Genomic DNA, 15,260 nt, shown 5'->3' with positions numbered 1-15,260 from the left:
CTGACTACCAAGAATTCTGGAAAACAAGGTTTCTTTTATTTGTAGCTATAGCTACAACCTGGCAGCATGGGGGAGGGTGGGAATGTCCTGGAGGGTCAGGGCGTCTCCCAGCCCTCCGCAAGCAGAGTACAAAGGCTGCTCAGGGGGCCGGCCGAGGGCGCGGGTGCAGCAGTGAAAGCAGCAGCACTAAACCTGGTGCCCCCCTCAGGTGGGGTGTCTGGAGGACGGTGGGCAATCCCTGCAGGATGGGTGAGGACTAGACCCCAGGGCGGGGACCCTGCATCCCTAGACCATGTTGGGTCCTGGGTCAGGGCACCTGGGATGCTAGGGAGGGGTTGGGAATGGGAGGGGCTAGACATCAAAACAATAACTGAGGTGGGGCAGGTGGTCTCAGTGTGGGTGGTCCACAATGGGGCACGGACTGCGGTCTGAAGAGGGCCTGTCCTCACTCAGGTCTGGGCTCTAGCAGTGTGGCACTTCCGACACAGCACATGACCATCCAGGGGGAAGCAGCCATTGTCATCTGCCTCAATCGACAGGGGCTTCCCGCAGTCCTGGGAAGAAGGAAGGGTGAGGGGCACTGGACCGGAAGGCCCCTGCTCTGCTCCACCCTACCCCACCCCATGCAGCTCCATCTTGGAATTAGAAAGATGCTTCATAGCTCAGAGCTGGTGTCATCGCATTTTCCAGCCACACCCAACTTCCCATCCCTATCCTACTTCCAGTCACCCACTAGGACCTTCCTGCAAGAGGGCAAGCAGTGGTAGAGCTGCTTCCAAGGTGCTTGCTCCCCTGCCCACCACCACCCTAATAAAATAGAGGTTGGCTCACCTCCATTCGAAGACCTCTCAGCTCCTGTATCCCCATCCCCTACCACAGTAAAACACCATGCCCTTCCCTCCTATTGGCTTGTCCCCTTTCTTGGCTTATCCATGACTCAAAGTGACCTCAGAAGCCCCACAGCCCCATTTCCTGCAGTGGCAGGAAGCATTCAGGCAGGGCAGATGGGGTGCCACCATGAGCCACCCTCACAATCACAGCCCTGTTTCCTGAATGCTGGTGCTTTCCACCACCCAATTAGTAAGCAGCATCTCCCACAACCTCCTGGTCGGAACCTGCCCAAGGAGTCCAGAGGGATGGCTGACCTCACACTTGTAACACTTCATGTGGAAGTTCTTGTCCAGGGCGACCACTCGCACGGTCTCATCTCGGCCAGGCTCAGGCATGATGGGCTCAGAGCAGACGGAGCACCTCGGGGCGTACTGCCTGGAAGGGGCAGAAAGGGCCAGCAGAGTTAGCCAGGGCTTTCATCCCTGGTGTGTGCACGCATAAACCAGGTTGTGCAGCAAGGGAGCAGACTTCTCTGCCCTGCATCTCTAGGTGGAGGAAGCTCACCAGAAGGGCCTAAGACTGAGCCACCATGACTGGCCCTCATCAAAAGGAATTTCCTGCCTCACCAGTCACTCTCCCAAAGCAAGGGAGCCTCCCACACACCTGCCACGGTGTTCTCTCCCACTTGACCCTTACCGTCCCATTCACACTGTAGCTCCTGCAGAAAGCCAGCCCTGACGTACCCCTCCCATCCCATCCTGGGTCCCTGACCCTCACCTTCCCCCAATCCTCCCACCCCCGTGCACGTTGCCACTGCCCTGACTGCCTGTCACTGTGGAGGGATGTGAAGTTGTGGCCACCCCAGATGGAATCCTTAAAGTGTTTACCCAAACACTCTGTCAGAGGTGGGGGTCAGATTCTGCACTGTTCCCACAGTTGCACTGAGGTTCTGCGGGTCAGCCTGAGAAAGTAGCCACCTTCTAAACACTATTTCTGGGGAGAAACCAGAAATCTGAACAGCTGATCTCCAAAAGAACTTTTAGAACCCAGCCTGTGTGTGAGATGAAGTCACCCCAGCACACTTCACGAAATGCTGACATCCACCCACAATAAGTTTCAGTGATCAAGGGCGAGGGAGGGACCAGCCAGCAGCGGGACTCGATGCCCGGGCCTACAGCCCCTGGACAGCTACATCCAGATGACTTGGTCCCTGCTGTCTACAGACAGGACATGGGACCAGAAAACAACACCAGGGGTTTGGGGCTGTCCTGAGGCTAGGGTAGCAAGCAGCTGGGCTACCAGACCAAGCACGGCAGGAACCCAGAAGGCAGGTGGCAGGTCCTCACTTGTGGTAGTCGGGGACACAGTGGGGCCGGTTGGCCTGGTCCACGATGAAGGAGGTGCCCTCCAGGGGGCGGGCGCAGACCACGCAGGTGAAGCAGTGCGGGTGATAGGCCTTGCCCGTGGCCCTCAGCATGCGGTCGGTGATGGGCTCCCCGCAGGTGTTGCACTTCTCCAGGGTGTCCTGAGGAGGCAGCAGGAGGAGGTTGGCAGGGAACCAGCACCCCACAGCAAGCTTCCAGGCCCGACTGCCCAGCACAGCCCGACTCACAGTGTAGCAGCCCTCGCAGTACGGCGCCCCCTCCAGGCTGTAGAACTGCTGGCCCTGGAGCTGCTGCGCGCACTGGTGGCAGGTGAAGCAGGCGATGTGGAACAGCTGCCCCAGAGCACGGACGGCTGGCTGCGCCCGGGCCAGGGGTTGATGGCATCGGCCGCAGAGTTCTGGGAAGGCCGGAGAAGACAGCAGTAAATAGAAGGAAGTATGTAGGGCTGCGAGGGATCAGCTGGCTCGGATAAGGAATTAGGGAGTGGAGCCACAGCCCTGGCCCCCACCGTGATGTCGGGGCGGGGTGGTGGTGTCCCGGTGGGGTGGGCTCACCGTTGACGGCCACGTTCTGCCTCTGAGGATGCTCCATGTCCTGCATTAGCTGCTGGGTCAGCTGCTCCAGCTCTTCCACCTCCTTCAGAGTCAGGGGACCTGGGGCCCCAGAGGAGCGCACCTGCAATCCCAACACTTTCCTCACACTCTAGAGGGCTGCTGCCTCCAAGAACCCTCCCAGGCCAGCCTACCCGGCTTCTTCCAATGAGGACTTAGCTCCCAGCTCGTGTCCCAGATGCTCAGGGTTGACCCTTAAAGCTTCTCCCTCGTCCCCCTACCCCCACCATCCCCAGCACCACACAAATAACATGGGAAGGGGACCTAAGCCTGGATCTCATACAGCAAGACATTTCCACCCGCTTTGCCCGAACCCCCTGAGCAGTCACAGACAGGCCAGAATGACTGGGAGGACGGAGGCCACGCACACAGCAGCTCGGGTCACTGAAGCACCGGACACTCCAGGGCCACGCATCAACTCCACAGAGCATGCTCGGACATCGCCCCCATGGGACAGGGGCACGCAACGGTGTGCACACACGCGCACACACACCTACCCGGCCTGCCTGCTGCAGAGCAGCCCCTGTCAGCGTGAGGATACAACACAGGCAGGAAGTGCAGGTTAAACCCACTGAGCTGTCTGCAAGAACCCAGCCCCACCCCCACACAGAGACCCTGTCCCTCAAGTGAGGGGCTTCTGAACTACCTCACTCAGGTCCCTCCCCAGCAGCCTCAGAGAAGGTCCAAAGGCAACCCCCTAGGCCAGCCCAACCTTCCCACTTAGGGGATCCTGGGTACTGGGGTGGGGGGTGGATGTTAAGGACAGCGCTGCCAGTAACCCTGAGAGGTAACCCTGAGAACTCGGGGAAGGGCTGTCTGACCTGCATCAGCACTGCCAGGAGACATGCCCACAGGAGCAAGTGCACTGGGTGGGTCTTTTCTACGGCTGGAAAGGCCTACCCAGGACCGTGGCCCCATCACTGAGTGTGCTACCTGCAGACGCCTTCATTCCCATAACACCTGGAACCTCCAAAGCCCCCCTGCTACGTCCTCCCATAGCCCCTCTCCCCTCAGCCCTGGCTTCACTGTTCCTCACCCCGACCCCCATCTGTACCCAGAGTTGCGTCCTTTCTGCCCAGTGAAGCATGCGTCCATGTAAGTCCAACTCTCCAGATCTTACCCATCTTCCCTTAAGATCCTACCGTCTCTTAACTGACTCGTTCCCTGGAACACTCACTTCAACTTTGTCTCCTCCAATCTTCCCTTCCTGGCATCTTGGGGACAGAGTGAAGGCGCTCAGTCAGTCCTTGCTCTCCAGTGCCATTCGAAATGCCTGCCTCCTCCTTCAGAAGCCCAGAATCCTCATCTCCATCACCTCCCATGGGTATCCCCGTTCATCAGGACACTCTATCCAGAACTGTCCCCTCTGCCAGCCTGCACCAATGCCACCGCTTCAAACCAAACTTCCATCCATCTCAGTCATCGTCCATCATGGGACATCCTTGACCTCAGATTTACCTCCAAGTCTCTTGCCAGCCATTATCTGCCTCTTCTCTTCCCTATCCACACCTACTATGTGAACCCAGAAAAGCCTTAGTTCCCCCGCCCGCAACCCACCCCTGGACTTTGCCCACCATGCCCCAGCCTGGTCCCATGACCATCTAACTCCTACAAGGTTCACTGTCCCTCCGGGCGCCTATAGTCACCCGCAGCTATCCGGCCCAGTCTCCAACCCCAAGTCACACCACCACCCGCTTCCTGTTTCTGCTTCCAAGCTGCAGAAAGCAGTGGAGAGATCGCTGAACACTGCAGAGTGAGCTCACAACACTGCAGCACCCTCGCAACCTCCAGCCCGGCCTTCCCCACAGCAGCTGTTCCAGACCTCTCCATCTCCTGAGCCCCCACCTGCTTCGTCCCCTTGCTTGCACCGTGACCTCACCTCCCACATGGCTGAGGACATGGAAGCCAGCCAGCTTAAGCTCCCTCATCGTCCTTCCTATCCACGCTGCAACCACTCTGTCCTTGCTGTCTGGGATGCCTCTGGGGGAGGAAACATCACCAAGATCTCCTCCAGGGACCCAAGCAGCCTGCTCCTGCTCTCCCACGACACTCACCCTCCATCACCTGCTTCCCCGGGTTACACACGTACCTGAGCCCTTCTCCCCTAACTTGCAAAAACCACATACGCTACACCACAGACTCAAACACACACACCCTCACACATACCCACATACCACTCACATGCACACACACATACCAGACCACACACATACACCACTCACACTCACACATATACCACACCACACACACACACTCACACAGATACCATACCACACACACACACCACTCACATTCAGATAATACCACACCAGGCCAGGCACAGTGGCTCACGCCTGTAATCCCAACACTTTGGGAGGCTGAGGCAGGCAGATCACTTGAGGTCAGGAGTTCGAGACCAGCCTAGCCAACATGGTGAAACCCCATCTCTACTAAAAAATACAAAACTTAAAGCCAGGTGTGGTGGCACGTGCCTGTAATCCCAGCTACTTGGGAGGCTGAGACAGGAGAATCGCTTAAGCCAGGGAGGCCGAGGTTGTAGTGAGTATGGGCGACAGCCTGCACTCCGTCTCCAAAAAAAAAAGATATACCACACCACACACTCACACACACCACTCACATATATACACATATGCCACTTGTGTGTATATGTGTGAAAGTATGTATGTGCACATTCGCTTGTGCATACTTTCACTCATATACCACAATCACACACCATACACATCACAGACACACCACTCACACATGCACACACCTTCACACTCACACATGCACACATGTACTCATATACACATACTTTCACACAATCACACTACACACATCACACACCACTCATACATTCATGCTCGCACATGCACATACACTCACATACACATACACCATACCCACACCCACACATTAACACACACACACACACGCCCCTCATATATCCACCTATGTATACACACACACACACACACACCACACTCACACCACTGACACACAATCCTTCCCTTAGTCCTTTAAGACCAGGCTACACCAGCAGCCCCACTTCTCACCACCCACTCTCCTCAACTCCTCACATTGTGTTCCCACCACAGGGCACAAAGAGGCCATCCCAAGACCATTGACGACTTCCCAACAGTCTAATCTCTAGCCTTGAGCCCTCACTCCCTCCAACACCCCGCTGAGGAGCTCAGCTCTCTTCTCTAAGTGCACCCTGACTCTCCTCCTGACTCTTCTTCCTGCACCTCCTGGTCCCCGCTGTCTGCACTCCCTGGGAAGCTCCTCAGCTCCGACACTGACCCTCTGGTGTCACAGTGTCACTGTACCCCACTACCATGCTAGACCTCTCTGGCCCTCTCCTGAAACCTGGCCCTGAATTTCTAGCTGAATGACGGCCCCAGCTGAAAGCCCTCCTGGGACCTGTTGCTCAAAACATTGACAGCTGGACCCCTCCTCTTCCGGTCCAAACCATTTCCCCTTCTGGACTTCCCTATTTTGTCAGCAATCCTGTCGTCCGCCCACACCCCATCTCCAAATCGTCCTGGAGACTTTTTTTTTCCTCTTCCCCTCACCCTTGTCTTCCAATTGCTCATCCTTGCTAAGTCCTGAGGCTGTGCCTTTCCAACAGCTCTAGCACACAGCTCTCACATGCGGGGCTTAATTTTTCATTGCAGCTAATATTACTATTGCCCAAGAGTGAACTCACACCCATCACTGATCTCCCTCGAATACACATCTCTGCTAGTGAAACTTTCCAGAAAGCTTCCAAAAACACTGCTTTCACCAGCCCTCCTGACCCACCCCACACCTACTCAAAAATCATGAATGCCTCTCCAGTGCTCAAGAGCTCCTTGGGTGAGCCACTCCACCTCCTACGCCCTCCAGCCCCGCTTGCCTCTCCAAGTATAGCTCTGTCATTTTCCTGCAGGAACCTTCCACTTTCTGTTCTCCAAACATCCCTCTCCTCTCTGGATTCTTACGTCCTGCCCATACTTCGAAGCCTTTCCTAATTTGCCAGGCCCCGCGTTGACTCCCAGGTCTGAGTGCCTGTGACTCACAGGATTCTGCAAAGCTCATTGGCCCTTGGCATTTCTTCCTATGCTGTGTCTGAGTGTAGGTAGACATCAACACTATCAGTGGACTCCATGGAAGCTTGGACTAGATGACCATCAGGGTCATCTTCGTCACCAGAAATTGGACCATCTTATTTCCTGAACTAGAAGGCAAGAACCATTTTGTAATTATAGCTTTTCTATTTTGAGCGTTCCTGTGCTAGATACAGAACCCAACACTCTCTAGGTATTAGCTCACTTAATCTTCACAACCACTGTATGGAGGAGAGAATGTTAAAGATTGAGAAACTGAGGCTCAGGGTTCACCTAACTTGCCCAGTCTAAGGACTTGGGAGAAGCTGAGCCAAGAATTCCATTCCAGGTCCATCTGACACCTGAAGGCTGAGCTTCTTGCAGAGATCTCTTCCCTCCCATGTCCCACCCTCCTGGGCACAGAGCACAGTGCCTGGCACGTGGTGGCTGCTGGCTCAACCAGTGTTTACTGGGGCTGTCTCTTATCTCCAAGCCCTCAGGCAGAAAGAGTGCTCAGAGGAACAGGGAAATTAACTCAAGACCCAAGAATGGGAAAAACCAAGGTGGAACTGGTGATCTCATCCCTCCCTTTAATTTTCTGGGGTAAAGGCACAAGGAAAGGTCCACCAGATCCTCCTAATTCAGAGCCCCGTGCTGTCCGCGCCGTCCCAGCCAGGCCCCAGCCAGCCCCACACCCAGCCAGGCCTCTCCTCCAGAGGAGCATTTTCGTACCATTGTTCCACCAGGCTAACCCCAGAGGATGAAAATTCCTATCCCGCCGCCACCCCCCGCCTGCCGCCCCCGTGTCCACCCTGACTCTCCAATCACCTTATGCTTATGCTCTGGCTCCGGACTCAGCCCCGCCCCCAGTGCCCTGGTCCCAAGCCTTGTCCTATCACCATCCCTCACCTGGTCTTGGTTCTGAGCCGGTGGGGGCACGGGGTGCTGCTTCTCCTGCACTCGGGGCTTCTCCCTCTGCTGAGCATAGGTGAAGCTGGGAGGCTGAGGAGAGCCTGTGCCAGCGGAAAGAGCTTCGGGGTCCCCCAGTTTTTGATTTGGCTGTGACCCGAATCCACCTGGGGCTCCAGGACTGAACTTGGAAGCCACAGGAGTAAACTTAGGAGTCACTGGAGAAAACTTAGGGGCTGGAGCCGGAGATGAGGCTGGGGGCCCTCGGGGCTGGGTGTTAGCCAAAGACACAGGCTGGGGCTGGGACTGGACATGGAGTTGGACCTGAGGCTTGGGCTGGGGCTGGGGCTGAACATGGAACTGTGTCTGGCTCTGAGCCTGAGCCGGAGCCGGAGCCGGAACCTGGGGTAGAGGCTGGGAGCTGGAAGGGGACTTCCAAGGAGGCAGGGGTGCTGTGCCCCCGGCTGCAGGCTTAGTACTGGACTTGGAACTGAATGGAGTGGCCACTGGTGGGGGCACATATCCAGATGACACCTGCAAGGGGTGGGAGAGGAAAGAGAGATGCAGTCAGGAGGACACCATCCTCCTTAGCTCTATCCCCAGTCTCTGGCCCTGGGCCCTGCTTTTCCTACTCTCCGGTCCCTTACCCGGGCTTTGAAAGGATCATTCTTCGTCATGTCATCCAGCAGTGAGGACAGAGAGTCGATCTCCAAATCAATACTGCTCACCTTCTCCCTGGGCTAGAGGATCAGAGATCAGAGCACCTATTCCATGCCTCTATCCCCCAACCCCCAAGGCAGAGGTGCAGGGAAGGTAAGAAGAAAGGGCCCTCTTCTCCTCTCCTTGGGGGTGTCCAGTGCAGCCGCCCCTCCCAGGCCTCCATACCTGTGGTGGGGGCGGTATGGGGGCCTCAGGCCCTCCCTCCTCCTCCAGAGGAGGCGGTGGGGAAGGGAAGATCTCCTCCTCCAGAGGCGCGGGGGGAAATGATTCCTCGATCGGGGGAGGGGGCGGCGGGAAGGCACCTCCCAGAGCGCCCTCCGCATCGTCACCATCTCCAGCAAGGGGAGGCGGAGGCAGGGGAAAGTCTGGGGTAGGAGGGAGAAAGACGTCGGCCGGGGTCCCTCTACCCCTCACCCTCGGTTTACCGCTCTAACCCCTAACCCAAGAACTCTCTCAGGGGTCCCAGAGCGTGTGGGGAAGCAAAGGAGGGGCGCAGGGCGCCCTGGGAGTACCAGGTCAGGAAAGGTCGGGGGCACTGCCGAGGAGTGGTGCAGCTCCCGTTACACTTCGGAAAACGGACCCGGAGGGGAAGATTCGTGCCCCACATTCCCGCCTCCCACCCCCAGGCGGGGGACTTGGAACGGTCCCAGGAGCCCTGGCTCCCAGCCACGAGCTCCACGATGAGGTAAGAACATCTGCTCGGGACAGGGTGGCTGCGCCCAGCCCCCTCGGCAACAACCTTTCCAGACATCCCCAAATTCCCGAAACCACTATACCCCCCACCCCGGCGCCTGCCGGGGTCCATTCCCCAAGCCCCGCCGCATACCTTCCGGGGGCGGCGGGGGAATCTCGCCCACCCGGCCCATCTGTGCGCGCTGGGCCCCGGGTGCCGGGAGAGGCTCGCTGTCCCCGGGCCGGAAGGGATTCACTTTGGGCTTTGGGGCCACCACAGGGCCGAACTTCTTCTGCGGGGCGTAAAAAGCCGGAGCCGAGACCGAAACGGAGATCGCGGGAGACGGACGGGGGGCCGCCATGGCCGGGCCGGGCTGCTGGGGTGGGTCGCCGGGTTACGCAGCGCGGAGCCGGGCTCAGGAGCCCCGGGCGGTCCCAGCTCCCCTTGGCGACCCCCACTCGCCCCCTCCCGGCGCCCCGCGCCCCCTCCCCCTGGGGCCGCCCTGCAGCTCCCCGCGCCTCACCGCGGGCCGGAGCGTGCGCGCCGCGTCTCGGGTGGCCGCCTCGGCGCCGGGTCCGCGGACTCTGCGTCCCGGTCCGGAGCAGCCTCCAGCCGGACGGGGAGGGACACACGGAAGGAGGAGGGAGGGAGAAGAGAGGGGGCGGGGAGAGAGCGGCGCCCAGACCATACAAGGAGCGGCCCGGAGAGGGGGCGGGGAGAGCGGGGAAGGGCGGACCAGGCAGGAAACTCCCCCAGGAAGGGGCCCTGATCCTGCCTCAGGCCGGAGGCTCCGCCGAGGTCCGCCCGCCCCCACCCCACTCACTGCCGCCCCCGCCGCCCCAGCCCGGCTCAGACCCCTGCTCCCTGAGCACAGGCCTCTGATGTCATTTCCTGACCTGCCTCCCCCTCCCCGCCCGACCAGCGGGTGCCCGAGATCTGACTCACCGTCCCCCTCCGGGCTTAGCCGGCGGAGGTGGGGCGGGTGCCGCCGAGGTAGCCACGCAGCCACTGTGCGCCTCCGGCCCGGCCCAGCGACCTCCTCTAGGGCCTGCCGTTACCCGGTCCCGCCAACACCTGCTACCCGGCCACTTCCGAGTCCGCCTGGGGTGGCCGAACGTATGGAGCTGGGCTCCAGGGTGCACGGGGATGGGGGATGAGGAGCGGGGCGTTCTCCCTCCCAGCACCCCCCAGCTGACTGTGCCCGGAGGGAGTGTGTGAGCCGGAACCTCCAGCATTCTCGGGGATACGAACTTCCAACGCTGGGCAGCCTCTTAAGGCTTCTAGGAATTCGCATCCCCCGCGCCCCAGCCAGCAGATCGGTTGCGAGAGGGACTGTTCGGGCCCGCGGGGCCGGGAATGGAGGTGGGAGAGCGGGGCCGAGGCGGCGGCCGCCTGCGGACTGGAGACCCGGGAGGACGGACGCGGACGCGGGCTGCTCGTCTTTTACGGCTCTTCAGCGCCCACCACGACCCACTCCTCTAGGAGACCCCGGGCGACGGTGGGGCTCTTGGGCATTCTGAGACTGCGCTTAGTGGAGCCCCCTACTGGCCCGACCGGATTTCTCAGCCTGCGACTCAGCCCCAGGCTACACGAAAGAAGCCGGACCGGGGTAATTCTTCTAGTTCTTTTTTTTTTTTTTAATTGCACTGGGAAACTTACCCAATCTCGGCCCCAGTTCTTTCCCACTCACTATCTTCAAACTAAGGAGTCATGGCCTTTCGCCCGCTAGTCCAATATGCACCCCTAGGGCGCTTCATTTTCTCTCGTCAGCTTTTACTGCCTCCTGAGGCCTTCCTCTTGTGCACACTGAGTGTCCTGTCCCTCCAAATCCTGCTACACTCCACTGGCAAGGAGCACCTGGGCCATGTTTTAGAGATCATCCGAGGACTAACCCCAAAAGTTTATGAAGTGAAAGCAGAGGCCGAGCTGAAGAGATGGACCCGGGTCACACCCAGGTAAAGGCAGGATCTAAACTGAAACTGGTGTCAGATCTGGTTGCCTTGCACCCCTGATATCAGGTGAAGCAACACTGGGCAGGATAGAGCAGAGTGAGGTCAGAGTGTGAAGATCCAGCCTGATGCCCAAACTTACGCCTCTTCATTCTCCCCTGCTCCATCTGTAAAAGTCACGGTTAATCCATCTACTTTATTGCATTATATGGAGAAATAAATGAGATGTCATAGCTGTATGCTCTATGTGACTCAGTATTATTATTCAAATTCCAGTTCTGCCCAGAATGAAAATTCTGACCCGGTTACACTAAGGCGTTTTCCCCCATATGTCCCTTTCCGGGTTGCCAGGCAGATCTCTCAGGGGCCTCGGTATATGCAATGTCCTCTCTTTCCTTCAACCTTATTAAGTCCTTAATTATGCCTAGGATGACATCTTAATCACTTTTGCAAACCCCACTGATCTTTTTCTCTGGCATCTCATTGTCTTTGCCACCACCAGTATTTCTCACAGCCACAGGCATGTTGTGGCCATGTATGATGGGAAGTACGCAGTGCACACCTCTCTGACACGCTCAAGCCAGCCCTGGGCCTGTCTCTGAAGACCTGTTAGAAATTTGATACTGGATTTTTTGTGCATGTTGGAGATTGTGTCTTGGGCTTCACAGACCAAAAGTCTCATCACAAATCCTTCAAAATATGGCTCCTTTGGGGAAAAAAAGACAGTTAAGATGATTTCCAGATAACTTCTTAGGAATAAAAGCCATCTACCCTCTAAATGTCTCCTTAAGTGCGTGTGCAAAATAGAGTATGTGTAATTGTTAGGCAGCTGAACCTATTTATAAATCAGAAATAGAAGAGTGCGTAGGCAGGCATAGTTTTACTGACAACTAAGAGCATTCAGGATGCAGAATATTCAAACGAAGACTTTTAAGCCAGCCATTCTAAATACAAGTAGAAACACCCAGAGTATCCCAGAAGAACAGAATCACTGCCCAAGGTGTCTCAAGAGGAGCAGCAGAGTCAATGCTCTTAAAATGAAGATAATGGGCTGGGCACAGTGGCTCACGCCTGTAATCCCAGCACTTTGGGAGGCCAAGGCAGGCAGATCACTTGAGGTCGGAAGTTTGAGACCAGCCTGACGAACATGGTGAAACCCAGTCTCTACTAAAAATACAAAAATTAGCCTGGTGAGGTGGCAGGAGCCTGTAGTCCCAGCTACTGGGGAGGCTGAGGCAGGAGAATCGCTTGAACCCAGGAGGCGGAGGTTGCAGTGAGCCGAGATTGCGCCACTGCACTCCAGCCTGGGCGACAGAGTGAGACTCTGTCTCAAAAAAAAAAAAAAAAAAAAAAAAAAAAAGCCGGGCGCGGTGGCTCACGCTTGTAATCCCAGCACTTTGGGAGGCCGAGGCGGGCGGATCACGAGGTCAGGAGATCGAGACCACTGTGAAACCCCGTCTCTACTAAAAATACAAAAAAATTAGCCGGGCGTGGTGGCAGGCGCCTGTAGTCCCAGCTACTCGGAAAGGCTGAGGCAGGAGAATGGAGTGAACCCGGGAGGCGGAGCTTGCGGTGAGCCGAGATTGCGCCACTGCACTCCAGCCTGGGCGACAGAGCGAGACTCCGACTCAAAACAAAACAAACAAACAAAAAAAAATGCAGGAAATGAACAAGAGTGGTCTTAATGATTGTTGGGCATTTTTCTTAAGTAAGCAATTCTAATTGATATCCTTAGACAGTATGTGCGAAGTACAGCAAATAAGTAGATGTTCCTGACTGAAGAGTGCCCAACAGCTTAAGACCAGGCCAGGGAGACAAAGTGAGAAAATGACCACTGCCCTTGACTACCTAAAACATCTCCACGCACCTCCAAGGATTTATAACCATCAGGTACCAGAAAGTTTTCTTCAAGAGTGCGCAGCATAAAGTAGGAAGTTAAGAGCAGTTAGCGAAGGAAAAGGAAAAGACAGTGTCACAACAAAAGAATGATTTCTAAAATGGAAAGAGAAATGTGACCAGGAGTTTCTTTCCATATGCCAACTGCAGATAGATAGAGGTTCACTCACGGGCCAGGCACCATGCGAAGCATTCTGAAAACAGCAACAATAGTAGCACCCTAATAACATCAACAACTATAATAGCAGCACACGCTGAGAGAATGCTTAGAATATTGTTTGAGGTGCAATGCTAAGCACTTTAAATATATTAGCCCTGGCCAGGCACAGTGGCTCACGCCTGTAATCCCAGCACTTTAGGAGGCCGAGGTGGGTGGATCACCTGAGGTCAGGAGTTCGAGACCAGCCTGGCCGACATACAGTGAAACCCCATCTCTACTAAAAATACAAAAATTAGCTGGGCCTGGTGGCACGTGCCTGTAGTCTCAGCTACTCAGGAGGCTAAGATGGGAGAATCACTTGAACCTGGGTGGCAGAGGTTGCAGTGAGCCAAAATCGCACCATTGCACACCAGCCTGGGTGACAAATCGAGACTCTGTCCAAAAAACATATGTATGTTTCTTTATATATATATTAGCCCCTTCTAGTCATCACTATAAACCTGTGAGGAATATACATCATTATCCCAGTTTTTACTTAAGGAAACTGAGGCTAACTGGATGTTGAATTTTTCACCTCCTAAACTGCAAATTTTTTTTGCAACACAAATATTAAGACTCTCCTGTCCCATCCTTGCTTCCATCCTTGTATTCCATCACTTCTCGGGCCCTCCTACCTGGTCCATCAACAAACAGCCCATTTCAAGTCTGCCTTCACCCCAACACCCCTGCTTTATACCTGTGGGCCACCATTTTCTCTTTCTGTCTCATGACACCATCAAATTCTGTCTGTTTACGTATCTGTCTATCTGCATGTGAACACATACACACATTTTGTATATGCAAGCTATATGTATACGTGCTTTTGTAAAATAGCACATTTCCAGAAGACGTCAAGAATTGTTAACAGTACAGCCAGGCCCAGTGGCTCATGCCTGTAATCTCATCACCTTGGGAGGCTGAGGTAGGCGGATCACTTGAGGCCAGGAGTTCAAGACCAGGCCTGGCCAACATGGAGAAACCCCGTCTCTAGAAAAAATACAAACATAAGCTGGGTTGGTGGTGTGCGCCTGTAATCCCAGCTACGAGAATTGCTTGAACCAGGAGGCAGAGGTTGCAGTGAGCCAAGATCGTGCCACTGCACTCCATCCTGGGCGAAGGAATGAGACTGTGTGTCAAATAAATAAATAAAAAAGAATTGTTAACAGTAGTTAATGTTAGGGAGTAGATTGAAGAGGACAGAAGGCTTTTATACTGTTGTAGTTTGTCCCTGCGGACATGTATTACTTTATAATCTGAAAAAAGAAAGAGGAGAAATGAAAGAGCTGTTGTGTCTTTTTCCTGATATCGGAGCACCTCCCTTGCACTGCGTACTGTGTGCACTTGGCCTGCAGCTGCCCACTTGCTCCCAGATTTACTGCCCCCCTCATCCCACTGGCCTGCGTGCCAGTACAAAAGAATCTCTCCCTGGGGGCACTGCAGACACGGTGGATGATGAACCATGGATGGGTTGGGCGGGCATCAGGATGAGGTCAGGGTGAAGCACACAGCAAGACCCAGAGACCTTTGCAGTCAAGGCCAAGGTCGAGCAGCCTCCTGCCCTGTCCAAGGGCCACTCCCCCAAGAGAGGGGTGGGACTGACAACCACAAATGCCCATGTTGCCTTCTTTCTTCAGGGTCAGCCCAGGAGGCTGACATCAGAGCATCATCCCCTATACACTTTCCCTCCCTTTCCCAACCTCAGTTCAGCCAACATTTACCAATTAATTTCTATATTCTAGGCACTCTTGATATACAGAAAAATAAATTCAGTTCTTGCCCTCGAGGAACTCTCCATCTAGGGGGAAAAATACTTAAGTGGATAGTTTTAGTATAATAAGTGTTAAGATTAGAAAAAAAAGTTTTCTAATCACCCACCCAATAGAGCTTGCTTGGTGTGGCTACTAATTACAATACCTAGGTGGCCTTCTTACCATGTAACCTCATTATTATCCTACCAGATCAGAAGCAGCAGTGAGGATTCCAGGACCAGGGAACCAGGATCTACATAAGGCATCCAGGG

The 15,260-nt window shown here is 55.4% G+C and overlaps 1 protein-coding gene across 3 annotated transcripts; it reads right to left on the bottom strand.

Moving 5' to 3' along the window:
• Positions 1-14: 14 nt before the first annotated feature.
• On the bottom strand, positions 15-12,228 carry ZYX (zyxin). Of its 3 annotated transcripts, none has more exons than XM_030825958.1 (10): positions 9,720-12,228; positions 9,350-9,572; positions 8,689-8,888; positions 8,451-8,543; positions 7,804-8,337; positions 2,771-2,891; positions 2,444-2,613; positions 2,178-2,356; positions 1,146-1,266; positions 15-554 (listed from the first exon to the last, which is right to left on the bottom strand). In XM_030825958.1, the coding sequence occupies exons 1-10, from the start codon at positions 9,882-9,884 to the stop codon at positions 450-452; spliced, it is 1,911 nt and encodes a 636-aa protein (XP_030681818.1). In that variant the 5' UTR covers positions 9,885-12,228; the 3' UTR covers positions 15-449. The 3 variants fall into 3 exon arrangements, with proteins under 3 accessions (XP_030681818.1, XP_030681820.1, XP_030681821.1); XM_030825960.1 differs by having other exon boundaries at positions 9,350-9,569; XM_030825961.1 differs by lacking the exons at positions 8,689-8,888; positions 9,720-12,228 and having other exon boundaries at positions 9,350-9,410.
• Between the last annotated feature and the right edge of the window lie 3,032 nt (positions 12,229-15,260).

The sequence above is a fragment of the Nomascus leucogenys genome, chromosome 13, assembly GCF_006542625.1.
Source record: "Nomascus leucogenys isolate Asia chromosome 13, Asia_NLE_v1, whole genome shotgun sequence".
NCBI classification, from domain to species: Eukaryota; Metazoa; Chordata; class Mammalia; order Primates; family Hylobatidae; genus Nomascus; species Nomascus leucogenys.
The sequence above is the reverse complement of the archived record's forward strand: the minus strand, read 5'-3'. Positions and strand labels throughout refer to the sequence as shown.